The sequence below is a fragment of the Vidua macroura genome, chromosome 11 (genome assembly GCF_024509145.1).
Source record: "Vidua macroura isolate BioBank_ID:100142 chromosome 11, ASM2450914v1, whole genome shotgun sequence".
Classification (NCBI taxonomy): Eukaryota; Metazoa; Chordata; class Aves; order Passeriformes; family Viduidae; genus Vidua; species Vidua macroura.
Window position 1 is genome coordinate 3524608 of NC_071581.1, and position 19763 is coordinate 3544370.

The following is a 19763-nucleotide window of genomic DNA, read 5'->3' on the forward strand; positions in this document are numbered from 1 at the left end:
CTTGTGCTGTCAGGGACAGCAGCATCCCTGTGCCAGCCCTTCCCCACATCTCTCCTTCCTCCCTCTCCTCCCCATCACACCTTTAGTAAAGCAGAAAATAAAGAGGATGATAGAATAATGTTAGAAACTGGTCAATGAGGTAAGATGGCAATCTCTGGAAAATCTCAGTCAGATGAGTTTCAGGCTTGGTTATAGTCATATTTGACTTTCAAATTTTGATACAATCAGAGTGCAAAGCCATTCTGTGTTTTCACCCTTTAGGAGCTTTTACAATATGGATCCTTTGAGATGTATTTTACACCTTTTTGAGCATGTGACCATATACATTAATCTTAAAAGTTCTAACTGAAAACTCTTACAGGTTTGTGAATTCAGTAATCATATGGCAAAAATACAATGGTTTTTTTTCCCCCCACAGACTTATCTAGAAGATTACTAATACTTTCTCTAGTTTTTATGTGGCAAAATCTCCTATTAGAAAAGTCTATGCCATTTTAAAATACCCTCTTTTCTGACTACAGTCCACAGAGCACACAGTCTCAAGTACTGCCCAGCTATGGGGACTGTAGGACAGCTGTTTACTGTGTCCCATGTGGAAGCAGTGGTCCTTCCTGGCACTCAGGACCTCACCCACCACCTGCTATTCATTACCACAGTCCTGTCTCCAGCCCATGGACTGGCTGCTCTGTGGCTCAGGAGTTTATGTGGTGTTTGAAATCCACTTGAGATCTCTCAGGATATTCTGTGCCCTTCGACTCTTCTCTCAGTGCTGTTTTTGGTCCAAGTTGCTCTCTCTTGTCCTGCCCAAATGCAGCTCTCACAGCCCATGACCTCAGGGATCTCACGAACTGCTGTGGCCGTGGCCAAGCCTGGAAGGGCTCGTTAGCCCTGCTGACTCTCACTGCAGACCCTGACAGAGGGAGCACACTCTATGCTGAAGAAGCCTCCTGCCACCACAGGCTGGACAGGACCCTTCTCTTTTGAGCTTCTGTTGCCTTTTCTCCAACCTGGAAATGAAACTCAAGATAATTTTAGTAAGGAGGTATTATAAAAGAGGATCTTTATTTGAAGGCCTTCAGGAGCAGTTATGGAAAACTGTCCACAAAAGCCCATCCCCACAGGGATGAGTACATATTTATAGGTTTTAGGAAATTAGCATAATTGATAAAAAGCACCAATAATGAGGATTAGTCCTCACAAGTGGTGGTGATTCAATTTCCCTCCAGGTCAAGCCCCTTCTCTGGAGTCCTCCCTCAGCACTAGCTGTGCTTTGTCCATGAAATGGACCTGGAAGAGTTGTTCTCAGCCTTGGTTCCCAGGAAGAACCAAGACAGTCCTGGGGTCTTGGAGCTCTGGAATTTGTTTTGTCTTTCTGCCTAGGGAAAGGCCATGGGAAATTACTGGGAAAACTAGCTACTAGTACAATAGGCTACAGAGCTACAAATATATGTGCAAAAATACAGAGAACATATAAAAGAAAAAAAGGCAAAACCCAAACCAGCATCAGTTCCAGGACCAACACAGTGGTGGAGTGGCTAAATATTTTGTTACTGTAAAGTTCTTTTTCATGTTTAATATCTTGTCACAGATAGGAGATTTATGCATTAGCATTAGGATGGGGATATATGTATGAATTTTTTCTTGTGCACCATGTGCAAATGTACTTGACTTAGAACAAATCCTTTAATATGTCTGTTTAAGAATAATGATATGATTATTGCAGAAAGCAAGTTTTATATAATGAAATCATAGAGCTGTAAAATGGTTTGGGGTAGAAAGGAACCTTGAAGATCTTCCAGTTCGAGATCCCTGGGCCAGGGACATCTTTCACTAGTTCAGGCTGTTCAAAGCCATTCTGGCCTCGAATATTTCCAGGGATGAAGCATCCACACATTCTCTGAGCAACCTGTGCCAATGACTCCCAGGGAAGAATTTCCTCCTTGCATCTGATTCAAGTCCATCCTCTTTCAGTTTGAAACCATTCCTTCTTGTCTTTTTGTCCCAGGCCCTTGTCCCAAGTCCCTCTTCAGCTCTCTTCTCCTTTAGGCCCTGGAAGGGACTCTAAGGTCTCCCTAGAGCCTTCTCTTCTCCAAGTGAGCACCCCCACCTCTCCCAGCCTGCCTCCAGAGGGGCTCCAGCCCTTGGAGCATCTCTGTGGCCTCCTCTGGACTCTCTCCAGCAGCTCCATGTCCTTCCTGTGCTGGGGACCCCAGAGCTCTGCAGGTGGGGTCTCCCCTGAGCGGGGCAGAGGGGCAGAATCACCTTCCTGGACATTCTGCCAACACTGATGTCCAGCCCAGGACAGGGTTGGCTTTCTGGGTTGCCAGTGCAGGTCATGTTGAGCTTCTCAGCCACTAAGACCCCCAAGTCCTTCTCCTGCTCTCAGTCCACTCTCTGCCCAGCCTGTATTTGGGCACAGATGCATGTGCAGGGGGCATATATAATTATAGTGGGAGAATTATTACAGTAACATTGTGTTCCTCTATGGGGTATAACCATAGCACTTAGCTTTTATCCTGAGTTCCCCTAGTAAGAGCACTCTTCATACACGCCAAGCAAACAACTGTTCTAAGTGAAGTTATTGTCTCTATAATGACCACAGGAATATCTACTGTATTTAATATATTGCTTTGGGAAATCTGTTCTGCCCACCCCAAATGGCTTTCTGTCTTAAATAGATCTGCTCAGAGTGATGTGTGTTATATAAATAAACTACACAGACAGCATGTTTGTCAATCAGCAAAAAAGGCCCTACATCCACTATCCCGGGCACATGTACTTGGTAAGCATTGATTTCCAACAGATAAATGTAATCAAGGTTTATATGCTCACAGAAGCCAACAGGATGGGATTTTTTCACTTGGAAGATCAGAAGAAAATTGTAACTAATGTTGTGGAAAATTACTTTGATATTGCTTTCTCAGTACAGCATCACAATTAGGTAGCAATGTGAAGCACAGGGAAAGAATAAATGAATAGTAACAAATCAACACAAACAGCTACTGTCAGGAGTACTTTGCTGAGTGAAAGTAATGTAAGCATTACTTAAAGTTTTATGACTGTGGATTTTATACTGGTTTAAGGAGTTCATCAAGGTCTCACTGTCATGCTTGCTAGGACTTAAACAATCAAGAACAATTTCTGAAATAGACAGATAAAACTGAAGTACCAAAGTATTTTTATTAATCTTGTTTCATAAGTTGTTCTATCCTAAATTAAAGATGACTGAACATACTAACAATGAAAAATGTCCTTTTGGACAATGTAAAGGCTCCTATGCTGTTTTTTGGTGGAAAATGATTGCTACCAACTTCTCTCCAGCCCTGCTGATTCCAGCATCTGGCAAATGTGTTTTACTACACAGGAAATACAAAAGCAAAGGCTAATCCAGTAAAGCTTTTCCATGCAGAATCTGTTGTCCTAAGTAGCTTAATGATACGTGCATTTGTTCAATTCTCTCGAGAGAGCAATCAGGCAAGCAAATGATAGCAATATCCCATCTCCATTAGAACCAGGCCCCTTTATGGAGAAACACTCTGAGCACAGCCAGGGAAGGATCCTTCTCAGCACGCCCAAAACATTGCCTGTGATTGACAGATTTTCACAGGACACTGTCTAGGAAGGAAATATGCCAGCCTGTATTTTTAAATGAAATTAATGGATTTTTTTTCCTATGTTCTTTAGGTCACCTAATATGTTTTAGTGATAACTGGTATAATTTTCAAAAGCAGTGGAAATGAGAAATTTCTCAGTCCACTGGGAGTTGAAAGCACTTAACACACATGAAAATCAGCCAAACAGAAATAAAAGTAATTGTATTGAGCACCATTTACTCAAGGGTACAGTCTGGTTCCTATTAACATAAATAGTAATTGAATGTGAGAATTGAGGAATTGATTACACACCTTTGGCAGTAACAGCATCGTTGGCATGTTTGTGTTTTAGGTATCCACAGCAATCGAGCACATTACAGAGTGAGTTTCCCTGCCAGGGGGAGGAGCTCTGTTCAAACTTGCTTTTATTTAAACATGCTTAGGTGTTCCCTTCCCTTACACTGCTCTCAAAAATCAATTCCCAGTGTACTACAATCAGCAGTCAGCATTCAAGAGGTTTATGGCAGAGAACAGGTCAAGATGAGGGACAGACAACGAGAAAAATAGAAAAGAAATTGCACTGGTTTTGAGACCACACTAAGAAATCTTCTCTTTCAGGAGCAAAGAATTAACTTTTCAATGTCAAATTACACATTCTTAGAGGCATTAGAGTACTGACTGCATTTGCTGTCCATACATCTTTTCTCCATGCCTAAACTACTGGTCAGTTTCAGTCAAATATGGCCAGTACCTCTGTTTTTAATCTATAAACTCTTTTGCATCTAAGCATACAAAAATAAATTGCAAAAGCACTGAAGGAACTAGTTAATTCCCTGCTTTGCACTACACAAAAGATTCATTACTTCTATAGTTTCAGCTGAGTGGCTGCTTTCAAAATTGGTGTGTGTGCAGTTGGACTAAATAAACAACATATTAAAGTACAGATTGTTTAGTGACATGGAAACAAGCACTTAACAAACCTAGACACAGAAATTAGCAATTAATGTAATTATTTAAGAGTTCCCTGTGTTACAGTTCAGCTTATTTAAAAATGCTAGCAATGATTTTAAATAGACACAGTTGTGATCGCTGTACAAGGAAGATGTCAAATGAATAAACGTTTTATGAAGCATTTGTTTAGTCAAGGGACAATTTCAGTGCAAATAAGAGCAAACACAGGGACCAAACCCCAGAACACAGTGGCATTATCCTGGATGAGAGTAACTGCACTGGCATTTGTCTAGGCTCTAAAGCAGCCTTCATTACAGCCATAGTCAAAGAGAAAAGATCTTAGGTCCTTTCATACTTTCATGCCTCCCTTTTAAAGGAAACTACTATTTCAGCCCACAATTTTCTAGTTCCCCCATCTCTGTGGCCTTTGTGGCTCTTCACAGTTTCAAGTTAGTAGTGCAGGAAGATGACATGCATATGAATAATAGTTATGAAGTTAAGCAAATTAAGTGAATGCAACCTAAAGTATTTAAAGTTTCTGATGTGACTCATTCATACATTTCTTATTTTGCATCTCATGACACACTGAATCAATTCATTGGTTTTTGGAACTGTTTTTTTCAGCAAATGCTTTTTTTTTTTTTAAGAAATTGATAATTACTTTCAAGATAGCCTTCACTAAGAATGGCACACCTTTTTTGACGTATCCTCTGTGAAATATGTAAAATACACTGAGAATATAAGTACAAAATATTGACCATGAAAGGACAGGTGATTCAAATAGAAGCAGCAATGCTAACCTGGTGTCTGCTGATGAACTATTTCTTCTGGATCCTGTAGGTGAATGAAGACAACGAGCCCAGCTGCTCCAAACAGCAAGATGAAGGAGAACATACATGTCAGCCTCATAATTACTGTTCTCAGATCAATCCAGTTCTGGCCCAGGAAAAGAACTGCATGTGATCTCCGGGGCACTCTTCACTCATAGTCTTTGTCCTCTCATCTGGAAGTCTGGTGTAATATGTCTACAAGAAGTAAAAAACCAAACCAAACCAAACTTAGCATAGAGGGCATTTACTTTCCCAATGCAAATTAGAAGATTTAAGTTCTCATTTAGACCAAATAACTGATTTCTTTTGTACAGTTAATTGCAATTATCCAGTCTATTTCTGTTCCATCAGTTTGTCTTTAATTTTATGTCCTTTTTTTAACACGTAGAAAAGATGATGTAGTATATAGTTAAAAATTGCATTTTGGGAAAAAATGTCATGCCATGACTGCAATTTTCAGAGAAATCCCTCTCAATAGTTTGCTTAGAATATGTCACTTTTAATTTTTATTTCTCACTGATTAAACAATATGAAAACCATAAAGGGAGAGAATGTGTGGGGAACAATCGTGAAAGCTGCATGTTCATGCCAAACACAGAACTGGCAGCTGCTGCTTCACCTCTGAGAAGAAAGTCACGCTCAAACCACCCACCACAGGTGAAGAAGCTCTGCAGGCAAATTGATTTCCAAGGCAAATCCTGGTCACAGTGCTTGGATCCCTTTTACTGACTTGCAGCAAACACGAAGGAAGAGAGTGGGCAGCAGGAGGAGTCTGTGCAGGAGCCACAGGAACGGCTGCCTCTCCTCCCCTGGGAGCTCCCACAGAGGTTCTGGGTCTGTTCTGCAAATCCCTGGGGCTGGCTCTGACATTTGCTGTTAGTGCAGTCCCAGAGCAGCCCTGGTCCCACATGGCTGTTGTGTGTTTTCCTAAACCCCTCACTGAGCACAGCCCTGAGGCTTTAAGTCCTGCTGGAACCAGCATCTGTCCTTGTATGCTACTAAGAAGTAAAAAAGTGAAGGAATGGGAACCAGGGAGGAAAACTATCACCAGGGCCACATGTCTTTATTAATTAAAGTGAATACTTCTGCCACAGAGCTGTGCCAATCCTGCATTTTTCAGTAACACAAGGAAAGGTGCATTAGAGCACAGGCAGTGGAACTGGTTCCCAAAATGTAACTGGATTTTTCAGTAGCAAATTATTGAACACAAGGGCTCAGCTGGAGGTCAGCAACAGGCTGCAGGGGTAGCAATCACTTTGCTTTCCCCATATTTTTACTGCAAATGTGGCCTGCTCTAAAGGAAAGTTTTTGAAGCCGGTCTTTGTTTACAAAGGGGATTTTAAATACAGAAGGACTGTGTAACATCAGTTTGCAGGAATGATGAGTTGTGGAGAGGTGATGATTCAAAGTAGTTATGTCAGGAAAAGTCTTTTAAAAACTTGTTCTTAATGTGCCTGGAATATTTGGTGTTGTGGCAACTTATATGCTTTGTGTGGTTTCCTTAACAAGCTTTTAATTTTTCTGTAGTGTACTGGCATTCTAAATTTCTAAAATGCATCAAAGAAGAACATGAGGTGTGAAAGATGAAGTCAGTCTGTAACTCTGACTGATAAGGTTATTAACATTATTTAGAGGCAACTATATTTATTCAGTGTGTAAAGCAGCCAGAGCTCCAGGCCAGGAACACTGAAGGATGCTTGTATATTAAATGAATGCAGAGCAGTATGTCCTCTCTATGCATAAGCAAATTCAGCTTTATTCTCTGTTCAAATTATGGTAGACAGCAATTGTGTAATTTTTTTTCACCCTAAGCTTTTCTCATACCTTTAAAAGTAAAACTAAAATAAAACATTGCTAAGTTTTTCAGCACTAGCAAAGCCAGGTTGTTATAAGTCCTTGTGCAGGTCCATCTGTGCTTTTTGTGAATCTAGTATGGATGGACATTTGCATTTACTGCATATATTTACCTTTAAATGCCAAATGCTCTAAAGCATCAGGGGAGTCAGATTAGCCTTCAAAGTAACTGTGTTCCAGTTCCAACCACTGCTGTTATGAGCAATAGGAACACAGCCCACCCTCTCTCTGGTTCACTGCAGTATTTGTTTCGCTGCATAGGCAAGGGTTTGGATGAATGGGCACTTCCAACCAAATTCAATGGCAACACCAAACAACACGCCATCATTTGGTAAATCTGTCCAGTCAGAGCTTTCTAAGAATTGTATTTGGTTTCCTAACATACAGGATTTCCTTTCTGTCACCTGTTTATGCTCCCTGCATGCCCATGGGGAGGAGGAAGCTACAACAGGCACAAGGCAGGTGCCTTGCCCGAGGTTTTTCAGGAGGGCCACGATGCTGCAGAGAGCTGGAGGGGCTCCCAGTCTGGCAGCCCTGGGTGCTGCCCCTCCCTGTGGGAATCCCCCCAGCTGGAGGGACACAGAGCTGGTGAGAAATGCAGGATCATCACCTGAGAGAGAGTAGCTGAAAAACATCCAGCCCCAAATAACAAGGGGTTTATATTTGCTTAGTGTTGAATTCTAAGGTCTTTTTTTTTAATGAATTATACCCTTGAGCAAGTATTGGTTTCTAAAACTATTATTATTATTATTATTATTATTATTATTATTATTATTACCTTAAAATGTGAAACCCTTTTCCCTTGATTTGATTTGTTGGAATGTTTTTGTTTGAAGTAGAGGCAGCATCAAGAAAGAAGATCCCTAGCCAGGTTTTAATTAGTGCAAGAAATGCTACAATAGCAGTTTTTAGCAGTTAGAGTGTTTACATTATTCCACATCTTATAGAATAACTGTGTCCAGGAATACAAAACTTTTTAGGTTAGACATTACAGCCTCTTCAAGACACCTCAAGATATAACAGTAACAAAGCTAGGTGAAAGCATATATTTGAAAGAATAAAAGGCCACATGTAATTGCACAACTAAAGAAAAAGCTGCTGCTTGTTGCCTGTAGCCATTGCATGTTTCTGCAAGCACAGGAGTCTGAGAAAGAAAAAGAGAGATCCTCTTTCAACAAAATGACTACCTCTCAACAACACACAAACATCAGAGATCTTTAAATTATGGGTCCAAGCTTCCCCCCTCCCTGTTCTCCTGTAATTATTTTTCCAATCAGTTGACTTTAATTAACATGTCCTCTGTGAGCAAAGCTGGTGAATGGCAGTGGCTGGTTTATAGATGCTGAGCATGTGCTTCCCAAGCCCTCCCAGGCTGCTCCTTGAGTTCCAGGAGCAGAGGAACTCTGAAAGCAGTTAGCACTGACTGATAAATGTGAACAAAGTATCCTCATTAAGGAAACATTTGAAAATACCCTTTACACTCCAATCACATCATTTTAAAGATGGATGAGGGAAAAAGCCTACAAAAAACCCAAGTGCAGCTTGACCTAACAGTTTCATCAGGCAGTACTTCCTCAGGCATGTGATGGATGCTTTATGGGGGAGCTCTGGATTGACCCACCCAGCGTCCCAGCACCTGGGGGGCAGAATTTGGATGAATCTATACCCTTCAACTTGCAATTTGCAGTCACGTATTTTAACTGTGCTCCTCACAATGGACAAAAACGTATTTTTATAATTCTTAGCATTACCCCAAGTGCAAGCAGATAAGGTTGCAAGCAGCTTCCAATCTGAACTCCATTTTGAGCTGCCCTGAACCTATTAAACAGATGGAAAAAGATTCATTAGAATGTGCAATAATGAATTGAAACATCTAACTTCTAATTTATTCTTCCTTATTACATTCCTATGATGGATAAGACTCCTAGGTACCAATATCTGTTTTCCTAAGCTTTCCCATTACCGTGGTATGTGACTGCCCTGCACTTGAATGCAGCACAAGTAGGAGTGTGCATGGATAGTAATTAGCACTCAGCACTTTCCAGTTCAAAGACATTTATCAATCACCACAGTACCCCTATGAATTGTGAGCTGAGGCAGTATCAGCATCGGGTAGGAGAATGGGTGTTGGATCATTAATGCAAGACTGTACAGTTTTAGGTTAAAAAAATTCCTAATATGTTTGTGGAAAATACTTGAATATTATAGCAAAATTTCCTGGCAGCAAATCTTTTATTCAGAAACACAGAAGCAGAACTAATTTCTCCCTGCTCCCAAGCAGTATGGAAAGACCCTGCAAAGATTTATTTAAATCTTCTGCCAAAAGTGGCTCTGAAAGTAGTGCTAAGTAGGTCTGTTTTTGGCAATCTCTGCCTGGAGGCCTAATGACCAAACACTTTCACTGTGAGTGGTTTGGTGTTACAATACTGGATCAGTCCAAGGAAGAAAACACCTCTATGGTTTGATCCCTAGAGGTGGGTCAGGCAGGCTGCACTCGGGGTGGTGTCTGATAGCTCATGGCTATTTGTTCATCCATGAGTGGTGCAGACATGATATTCTCTCCCTTGTCTGCTGCTAACAGGTCAGGGTGAAGAACAGTATTGATGAGATACAATCTAAGGGCACGGTGTAATCCTTAGGTAGAAACTCAGGAGCCAGCCTTTGGCCCATCTAGAAATGGATCTTTCCCTAACCACACTGACGCATCAAAGGAAAGTAAAATAAAACCTTGCAGAGCAAAGTGGCAGGATAAGCTGTCCCTTTTTCCCCAGGAAAAGGCTTGTTATCTTCAGCTGAGGTCAGTATGAGTGTAGCACATCTAAGACTGTCTTAGAAAAACATGGTATGCAGCTTTCACAGCACTGCCAACAGTTGCTTACTAAGAACTTGGCCCTTTGCAGAGAGCAGGGGGGACAGAGGGTCCAAGGCTGCTACAGCCACTCCCTTCTCTCTCTGGCTGCTCACCTGCAGCCACCCTGCAGGCCTCAAGCTGCCTGGCCCTCTTTGTAATTGGTGCTGCTGTGCTGTCACTCCACTGCAGAGCTGCAGCCCAGCTAAATCAGCCTGAAGATGAAAGGCACTGTGCCAAGATGAGAGCAAATGAGGGTTTTTTCCTCTGTGGAAGCAGGGGAAGGGAAGCTTCAAGGTGTGCCAGAGACAGTCAAAATGCAGGGCACCTTTATACTTTCTCTTCCTGAGGCTTCACTGCAAGGTGCCAAGGCAGCTGCCAGTGAATCAAGGAACACAGACTAATGCCAGCGTCAGCATTGTATATTGTTGCCATATACATCAGCAAGTCAACAAAACACCCAAATTCTTTGCAAATCGCTAAACTACTTATTGCTAAATTGGACAATCACAAACCACCTGTGAATGAATGTAAATGCCTAGTTCACACATACCCAGCAAACTTCATTTCTCATGCTGTGTGAGGTTTAGCTGCTCTTCCTGCAGCTGGGAGGCAGCAGGCTGGTGCCTCAGAGCAGAGCTGTTTACGCAAAAGAGGCAGCAGGATGAAGGTGTGTTTTGGAATCAGGGATTCAGGAATCAGCACCTTGTGTGCTGGTGGATGACCAGTGCTGAGCAGCAGAGATCAGCTTGGGTGCTCCTGTGGCTCTGGTTGTGCCATTCCTGGGAGGCAAACTGGGGCATCCCTCTGGCGCTGTGGAACTCTGCGGAGGTGCCACTGCCAGGTTCTGTGTACAGAGAAACGTGGCAGTGCATGGGCACAGCCTCAGCAGTGTCTTACCCTTGATGGCCTGTCCCCAGCCAAAGCACCCACTGGTGGGATTGCCAGTTCAGAGAGAGAGACTTTTTAATGCAGAAATGGTTTTCTATGTCAATATTTGCCTGACAGCAATAAAACCTACATGTTGAATTTCAGCACTCCTGTAGTTGATCTGGAGAAGTTTAACTGGGAGATGTTGGCAGCTGAGAGATGTGAGGGGTTTTTTCTTCTGTTGGGTTTTGTTTTGGGTGTCCTGAAAAGGCATCATAATGAAGGACCTCCTTTCTGTATTATTAAGATAATTTTACTTGTGTAATATAGTTAGAGACTGGGATAGTGATACTGGGCAAATAGCTGAAATAAGAAAAAGGAAATATTACTACAAGAATATAGGAAAAAATTTACTATTATTATTATTATTGAAGTGATCTCTTCTAGATCCATTAACTGCTTCTAGGAGCTACTTCTCACTCTGCAGCTGAGCCAAGCATGTGTTTCCTTGCTTCAAAGCACTTACAGAGACAAAAGACCTCCAAAGACAGGGCACTGAGTTTTCCCATCACTCAAGTGTCCAGTCTGTTTTACCTCTGACTCCTAGAACAGGCTTATTGTAACATTTATAGAAGCAAAGATTGGATTTGTAAACATTATTCATATTCACCAGCAAATTGAACTTTTTATAGGAGTTTTATAAAAGCAGAGATGGAGATACTAAAAGTCATCTGTCAGCATTTCTTGGAAATAGGAAATGCAAATGACTTCTAAGTATTATGCCCCAAATCCTCTAGCTTTTTTAGCAAAGAAAGTAGGAAACTACTGATCCTGTGGCTGCTTCCATTCATTAAATGTTCATCTTTGGGAGCTATATTTTCTATCACTATATCCAGGCTCATGTATCAATAGAACAAAAACTTTGATTTTTCCTGAGATTTGGGAAGGAAAAATTTGTTTCTAAGTGACATTTCAAATCAAAACATTTTGTCTGGCTTATATCAACTTCATATATAAATGTGTGTAATAATATAATCATTTGTGTAATAATATAATCATTTGTGTAATGATAGAAATGGCACATTTTGGAGAAAGGCGAAATATTAACTTTAAAGTTGAAACTGTTCAAAATATCCTGCTCCTTAAACATCCCCAAAACCCTGTCCTGAAAAGATCTGGATTCAAATTTTCCCTTCCTGTGGGGAAAGGAATTAAACCTACTTTGATGAAATCAACAGAGAAGTTGAGAGTTTCTCCAGCTCTGAAATCCTTTTAAATCAGGAATGAACTACTTGAGTGGAGAGGGGTGCCTCAGCCTGCTGTCCTCAGGACCATGATGAAGCCTCGCCCAGGTGGCTCCAGTGGGTATCTCCTGAGCACTGCCAGATGCACAGACCAGTTCAGCAGCTGGAATTCAGGCAGGGAATGCACACCTGCCTCGTGTGACTTTGTGCAGTGCTACTTTACACTCTCCATTTTCCCAAGAGGAAAATCCTGCAGAGGCAGGAACCGGCACTCGGGTGAATTGGACCTACTGAGCTTGGGACCAGCCTGAGGAGCTGACACCTCTTCCCCTGCTGCCTAAGCAGCCTCTCCTGCATCCCAGTGATCCTAGATGCACATGCTGAACTGACCACCTCTGCGGCCTGCCACCAGTGCACACCAGCAGTGTGGCAGCAAATTAGGCAGAACTTATTGCCTATTAACAGCTCTATTCTCCAGTCACTGGTGTCATTACACGTCTTGGCTTTCAGCATCTCTTCCAATTATGCAAAATGGGGAATTCTGGACAGAATAAGATTCCTGAAAATTACAGGAGCCTCTTTTGCTCACCTATACATCAATCCATTTACCCAAAAGAGTGTGGAAAGGAGGGTAAGAGGCTTTCTCTTACTCTGGTGGAAATTTATTTTGTCAGGTATTAGTGGGTCCAGTTCTACTCTCCCAGTGTTGTCCTTTGGACCCACACAGTGCTAGAAGGGATATTAAAGCCATATAAGGTGCCAAAGTCTGAATTTCAGCATAATTGCAGAAAGCTGTGGTATTGTTTTATGTGGCTGAAGTCAAGAGTGGTAATGTATGACCCCTTTTTCCCATTCCAAAAGCCCTGGCAAATCTGCTAAAGCTGCTCCTCTCACTTCCATCACACACTGCAATAGGAAGCACTTCTGGTTTCCACTTTCATCTACAATTTAAGACCAAAAGGGACAGCACTCAGTAAACAACCAAAATAATCCTTTCAAAGTCAAGAAGATTTCTTTCCTATCTTTCTGGGTGCAAATTGTAGCAGGCATGTTACTAATCTCCTCAGTACTGCAGCAGGGCCTCAGCAAGTCAACACACACCTCTCCAAAATCCTCGAGGGCTTATAATTCTATTCCTAAACTAAAACATAATCTCAAAAGCAGTTTCCCCTTGAAATGAAAAAAGTTTTTTACTGTGTTTTAAATTACCATCTCACAGGAACTGCACAGTGACAGGGTAAACAGTGAGTGTCAATAATGAACTTGTTCAGCTTTTTTCCACACTGGAGGGGAAGGCACACGATTTGCACAGCAGCCCAACCTTTCCAGGCACTGCCTGGCAGCAGGATTTATAGGCATGGTATCCACATCCAATATTACATATAGAAATATGCTGTGTGGAGAACGCTGAACTCTTGTAAAATACAGCAGAAATGTTCTGGTTATTTAGCTGCCCACTTGGTTCTCACTACAGCCCAGTTTGAAATGCTTCCCTTCTCTCCACTTGCCTCAAACTCTCTTCTGTATAAAGTAACTCTCACATCCTCAAAGGATTTTTTAGATTATTGCATTGTCATATAAGAGTTATATATATGATATGATACTCTTCTTCTGTTGTCTTGCTTCGTTTGTCTATTCCATAGGTTTCCTGGGGATTGCAAATGAAAATGCCTCCTTTCAGAATAAGCTGGATTTCCAGGGGTACCAAACAAGTCATTATCCCAGACAGCCTTCCTCCTTTATGTCAGTATGAAGCAAATGTAAATTTGAATTTTTCCTTTATAAATTAATTTTTCTTTGCAGTTTTAGGTGTGTTATGATAAGGAGGAAAAGATGATGAAGATTTTATGAGCAGCTGATATATATGTATATATATATGTGTGTATAAAAAGTTAGTATGTTCCTTTCCACTGGGAAAGTTTTATTCCCATGCTACACCTCTTGATATCACGAGATTTTAAATAGTTTTTATAGCAATAATTTTGAGTGGTTTTATGTATATGTATATGTGGGGCCCTCTTCTTCAACATTATGGCTTAACTGGGCCATATATAATACAGTTCATGTAATACAGTGCAGAGGTTTATGATTCCTCTATGGTATTTCCTTTTTCTAAAAGGACAAAAGTATCTGAAGTGGAGAATCTGTGTTTGGGAGTCATAAGCAAGCAAAAAACAAAAAAACAAAAAAAAAAACAAAAAAAAAAAACAAAAAAAAAACCAAAAAAAACAAACAAACAAAAAAAAAACAAGCAAAAGGGAAAACTGAAATGGTCCCTGTAACATAGAAATTGGAAACCTTTGTCACCAGTGAGGGTAGTTTTGATTGTGGAAACAAATACACCAAAATTTCTGCAATAGCAGAAGGAAAACAAGCTCCAGACTCACACTGTGTGGGAGCTTATGGTGATGTTCTTCTACAAGAAAAACAAAATAGAGCTGAGATATTTTCTCTTGTTCTTGATTTGGCCAGTTAAAGCAGTCAGTTGAGAAGACATATTCTACAACTGGATATACCTGGAAAACTGGCTTTTTTTGTCTTTAAAATGCCTTTTATATTTTGATTCAAAATGAAAATGTTATCCTAGAGTAAAGCAAACTGAAACAAACATTTGAATTTTATTTTGAAGTGCCATTTCTAAAGAACAGGAAATAGACTTTTTAATTTTTATTCAGTCATTGTGTTACTGCAGCATATGAAGGGAAGCTGCACTGAGTGCTGAAGGGCTAGCTGGGTGTGCAGAGCCACAGCTGTGACATGCCACCATCTACATGGGCTGGCCCACACTGAGCCCCCTGCTCATATGCCTTGTGGGACCAAGGGAAGATCTGCAAACTGAGAGATCTCCCAGGTGTGTATGAGGGAAGAGAAGGTTCTGGAAACTTTTCCATCAGTTTAAGGAGTGAAATGGTTCTGTGTGATGGTGAGTGAGGGCTGGTGCATGTGGAAGCTGGTAGGGCTGCAGAGAGGCAGGGCTGTACCACTTGGGGTAGAGAGTGCCAGCTGCACAGCAGTGTGAGGGAATGATTACTGCACTTATACTGGAGCACTGCTTACACAGGGCAGTGAACATTTGCTCCACCCTCACACCCCTTCATTTCCAAAAGTTTTGCCTTTTGTCAAAGTGGGCTGTGGGGAAGGGGTGGAGTCCCACCTGCAACTTCAGCACAGCCGTGCTTTGAACAACAGGAGGGCACAGCTGCTGACAGAGCCACGGAGGGATGGACACAGCTGTGCTCAGAAACGGGGCTGATTCCTTAGGAGGTGGCTGCACCAAGGGAAAGCCTGGGTGGGTGAGACAGGAGCTGCAAGGTTGTCCAAAGGTCCCGTTTATGCAGGGGAGCAGACACCAGTATGATGGCCACTGTACAAGCAACACGGACTCCTATATGTCAAACACTTCCAGTTTGTCCTTTTCTGCAAGCTACTCTGCATCAGAATTTCACACACTCCACTCTTAGAGCAGCCAGAGGAAACATATGGATATCAGTGCAATGAGTCAGCCTTTTAAACAGAATGCAATTTTTGATATTGAGCTGTAACGACAATCTTGAATAGGCAAGAAATCTCTTTAAAATCAGTTCTGTAATGCTGGTACAGTGAGAGAATATTATTATTTGATTTGCTGTTATTCAGTTATTTTTAAGCACATTTTGTGTAATTTGTAATAAGAACAGATAAGGTAAGTAGCTGCTAGGCATACCCGTGTGCTGTGATCATTTAATGATCAGAGATCATTAAATGTCACCAGCAAACTTCCTGTTGTTCCACTGCCGCTCTGTAGGAATGGACATACTCTATTGACTCCACACACTCGACATCAGACTGGGTTTGTAACTCCATCCCTTCTCAGCTTCTGCATTCAGTGAGGAGAAGATAGACACGGCCTAAAAACTTCAGTCCTTTCCTCCCTCTTTTTGCTGTAGTGTGAACAGGCAGAATGGCGCCTGCTCCAGGAAATGGAATGACTGTCAAAGTATTTGTGACACAGAGTACTCCTCCTGGGGAGGGAAAACAGGCATTCTGGCATGGCTCTGCCCAGCACCACTGCTCTGGCTGTACTGCTGAGACACCAGCATGCTGGGGAGTTGGGCCCAGACACTGAAGCAGGAAATCTAATACAAACCAGGGATCTTTTCCTGTTTGGTGTGGGCAGCCCTGTGCCACACAGGGTTATTCACCCCTTCCCTGTGCCTGTGGGCTGGCACTGATCAAGTTCTGGTTGAGGGCTCAGACAACATCAATTGCAATTGCAAACTGCAAACTCAAATTATCTGCATTTGGTACAGAAATCGAGGCATTCACACTCAAAAGAACTTGGAAGGAACTAGATGGAAATCTGGTTGGAACTAGATCATCTTTAAGGTCCCTTCCAACCCATTCTATGATTCTATGGCTGAAGATCAAAGTAATTATTATTAGTTTACTGTAATCACTCACATTTAATGGTTCTGTGAAAGGTACCAATAGTATGGGGGTTTGACTGCAGACAGTGTTTTGTGCCTAATCCTTCTGTGCAATTTCCACTGAGAGCCGTCCCACATAAATATTTTTATTAAGCTATCCAAATTTAAAATCAAGACCTTAAAAATAAAATAGTTACTGACCTTTCAGCTCATTTATAATTGAAATCTGTTCTAATGTTGGTCACATAAATAATAGATAGCTGTTTTCACAGATCAATGCCTTCTCTTGCTTCATAAGAAACATTTTGAAGTAAAATTACTGTGCCTTTAAGTTTAGTAGGAAAATTTGATGTGTTAGCAACTATGAGCTGATCTCTGTACATTTTTCAACTGTAAATTTCACTTTAAAATACAAACAATTATTAATATTGATTTGGAGTAAAATAATATTGAATTTCAATATATTTTTGGCTCTTTTATGAATTACCCTGCACAGTCAGTGTGATTATGATGAAAGAGTATTTGCACGCTCAATTTCTTTTCAGCAAGAAACCTTGAAGAGTGCTAGTTGTGTTCAGGCTGATAATGATAAACACATGCATTCAAGGAAAATCACACTACCTTAAAAATCTCAACTGAAGCATAATAAATTACTATTTCATCCTATATATGCAGTTCTTATATCAAGCTAGCTGAACTTTCATTATTAACAAATACTGAGCATTTAGTTAGAATGCAGCTCACTGCCTGAGCTCTGTTTTGGTTGTGCATCACATGCAATTACAAAATGATGTCAATCCATCACTGCAATTTCCTGCGACTAAGCAAAGAGATGAATATATTCATGTCCTAGGATGCTGTAAAACACCAATAGATTTAAGTGCCATTAAACCCATGTTTCTATGCTGTGGTTGGAATAAACATTTCATAGCTTGGGTGATAGAGGGATTTGAGCTTTTCTTCTGATCTCAGCTCTAATTTCAAGGCCAGTTTGTTAATTGCTTACTCAGGTACCCTAGCACCTCTGCAGAGGCCTCACCTCTGGGACAGCCCTTCCCCATGGCCATGGCTGTGGCCAGCAGGGTCACTCAGCCACCGTGTCCTTGTCACACCCACAGGAGTGGTGGCAGGGGGGGTCTCTGAAAGCCTGCGATGCGTGGGCAGAATCATCTCGAAAACAGAAACTCTGTTCCCCAGGGAAAGCAGGTGTATTGAACTAGGACAAAATGTCAAAGTGACATTTTTATAGAAATAGATTTTCAGAAAAATTTAATTTCTTGGGCCCTGAAGTAGTGTTTTCATTGTGTGTGGTTGCTATACCTTGGAGAGCTGTGCAGCAAGCCTGGGAACTGGCAAAGGTTCACCAGGAATGTGGAGGGCTCTGATCCTCCCCAGTTTGTCCTGCTCCTCTCCCTGTGCAGCTGGCACGTGCCAGGAGGACAGAGAACTGGGGACTGTTCACCTCCAGCAGCCTGCCTGGGAAGCAGCTGTTGAACTCACTTTTTGCTCAAAGTGGAACTGGGGAGCATGTAGTAGGCAGCAGCTGGGCCAGCCTTTGTTTTGATTCTTCCAGGGAAAAATATATTTTTAAAAATTTTCTTTTTCCACATAGAAAACACTGGTTCTGCGAAAAGGGCATTTTCTTGCTGAAAAACCTTCTGCTGGAGAATTCCCTAACCAGCTCTTTTTCTGGAACTTACTCCCACAGACTGAAAATAACCCAAACTTGGTACCTTTCCAGTCATGTTACAAAAGCTAATGTTTTGCTAGAGTCCCTGGAGACGACAGAGTTCTGCTACTTATATTAAGAAAGGGGTAGTAGCAGCTAGCAAGTGCCTGCATGAATGGTTTGAATGCTGCTGGCCCTTAATTCAATCACAGGTAATGAAAGATTAATAATAAGGCACTTAACCTTAAATAGCGTTGTAATTACTTTGATTATGGAATAAAAACCAGAAAGCATTTATTACATTTACTATTTTTAAACCTCATTATTTTGGAGAGTGTCATTCAAGAATTTTGAACACTTGAAATTAGTAAAACATAAAAATGAAATGCCACTGATTTTTCTTTACCTGACTCAGGTGCTCTCTAGTGTGATTTCTCCCTTCTATGGGTAGAGCAGTAGGTAGGTGACAGAAAGTACCCTTGAGTTCCTTCATTTGAGAGGTAATCTTGTTTCACCATTTTATACTCAGATGCTCACAAAAGTGTAGTCACCTCTCTGTTGTTTTATATTGTGTTTATATAGTTTTGTGGTTTTGATTAGAGCATGTAAATTTTCTTGGCCAAAATGGCTTTTTAACAAAATGATACCTTTTTCAGAATGTATTGTTAAGTCATAATTTTGTGATGTAAGGGATGCTTTCCTTGACAAAGATAAATTCTATGTCCTATATTGCCAAAAATAATGTTGTGAATATTACTATAATTTACATACATACATATATACATTTTGCATGGTAAATCCATTGATACAAAACACTCTTAAGAACGCCAAAATGTGTTGATACAAAACCCTCTTAAGGGCTCCAGCCTCCAGGAAAAAACTTGGAGCTGTATCATGTTGCCACACTAACTGCACACCATAAAACCTCTCAGCAGAGAGAAGTCTGGTTTTTAAGAAGGAAGAGTATCCTTCCTTAAATTTCCCTTAGTTTGATCCAGATCCTGCCCAGCCACTCCACACCTTTTAGCTAGACTAAGTTAAGATACACACCAGATTTTGTGTCTTCTAGTCTCAGCAAGAACGGCCGACAGAGCCAATTCCGCACAGCCTGACACTGTTCGGTTTGAAGGGGAGCGAGCGTGTCGGCGCTCGGGGGTGGCTCTGCTCACACAGAGGGAGGGGCTGCTGACAACAACACAGCTGAGCTTTACTGGGGTGTATTTCCCAGGGAAGTCCCCTCACTGGCCTGGTTTTGCTCAAGTTCACTGAAAGCAACTTCTGTCTCCTTAGTAACTTCCTTTTCAGACCGATGCCTCTACTCATCCTGGCAAGATGAAAACATCCAGAGCCTGAAACCTCTACCTTTTCTGTTCTGCTGCCTCATCAGATGACACTTCATTGTGTGACTCTGACAGAGGAAAAACAGCGTAGGATTTGAGGAAAATACACTTTTTAAAGTCAAGTCAGGCTGCACATTATTTCTACCCCACTTGCAATT

General features: G+C 41.4%; 1 protein-coding gene across 4 annotated transcripts in view; it reads right to left on the reverse strand.

Moving 5' to 3' along the window:
- CHST8 (carbohydrate sulfotransferase 8) overlaps positions 1-19763 on the reverse strand; it is a 183790-nt gene that overhangs the window by 136461 nt on the left and 27566 nt on the right. For 2 of the 4 annotated variants that reach the window (XM_053987241.1, XM_053987238.1), the window contains exons 2-3: positions 8980-9046; positions 5345-5569 (exon numbers count right to left, since the gene is read on the reverse strand). In XM_053987241.1, the coding sequence (XP_053843216.1) occupies positions 5345-5453 (109 nt within the window). In that variant the 5' untranslated portion in view covers positions 5454-5569; positions 8980-9046. The remainder of the gene's footprint in view (positions 1-5344; positions 5570-8979; positions 9047-19763) is intronic. The other 2 variants (XM_053987240.1, XM_053987239.1) reach the window with 1 other exon arrangement.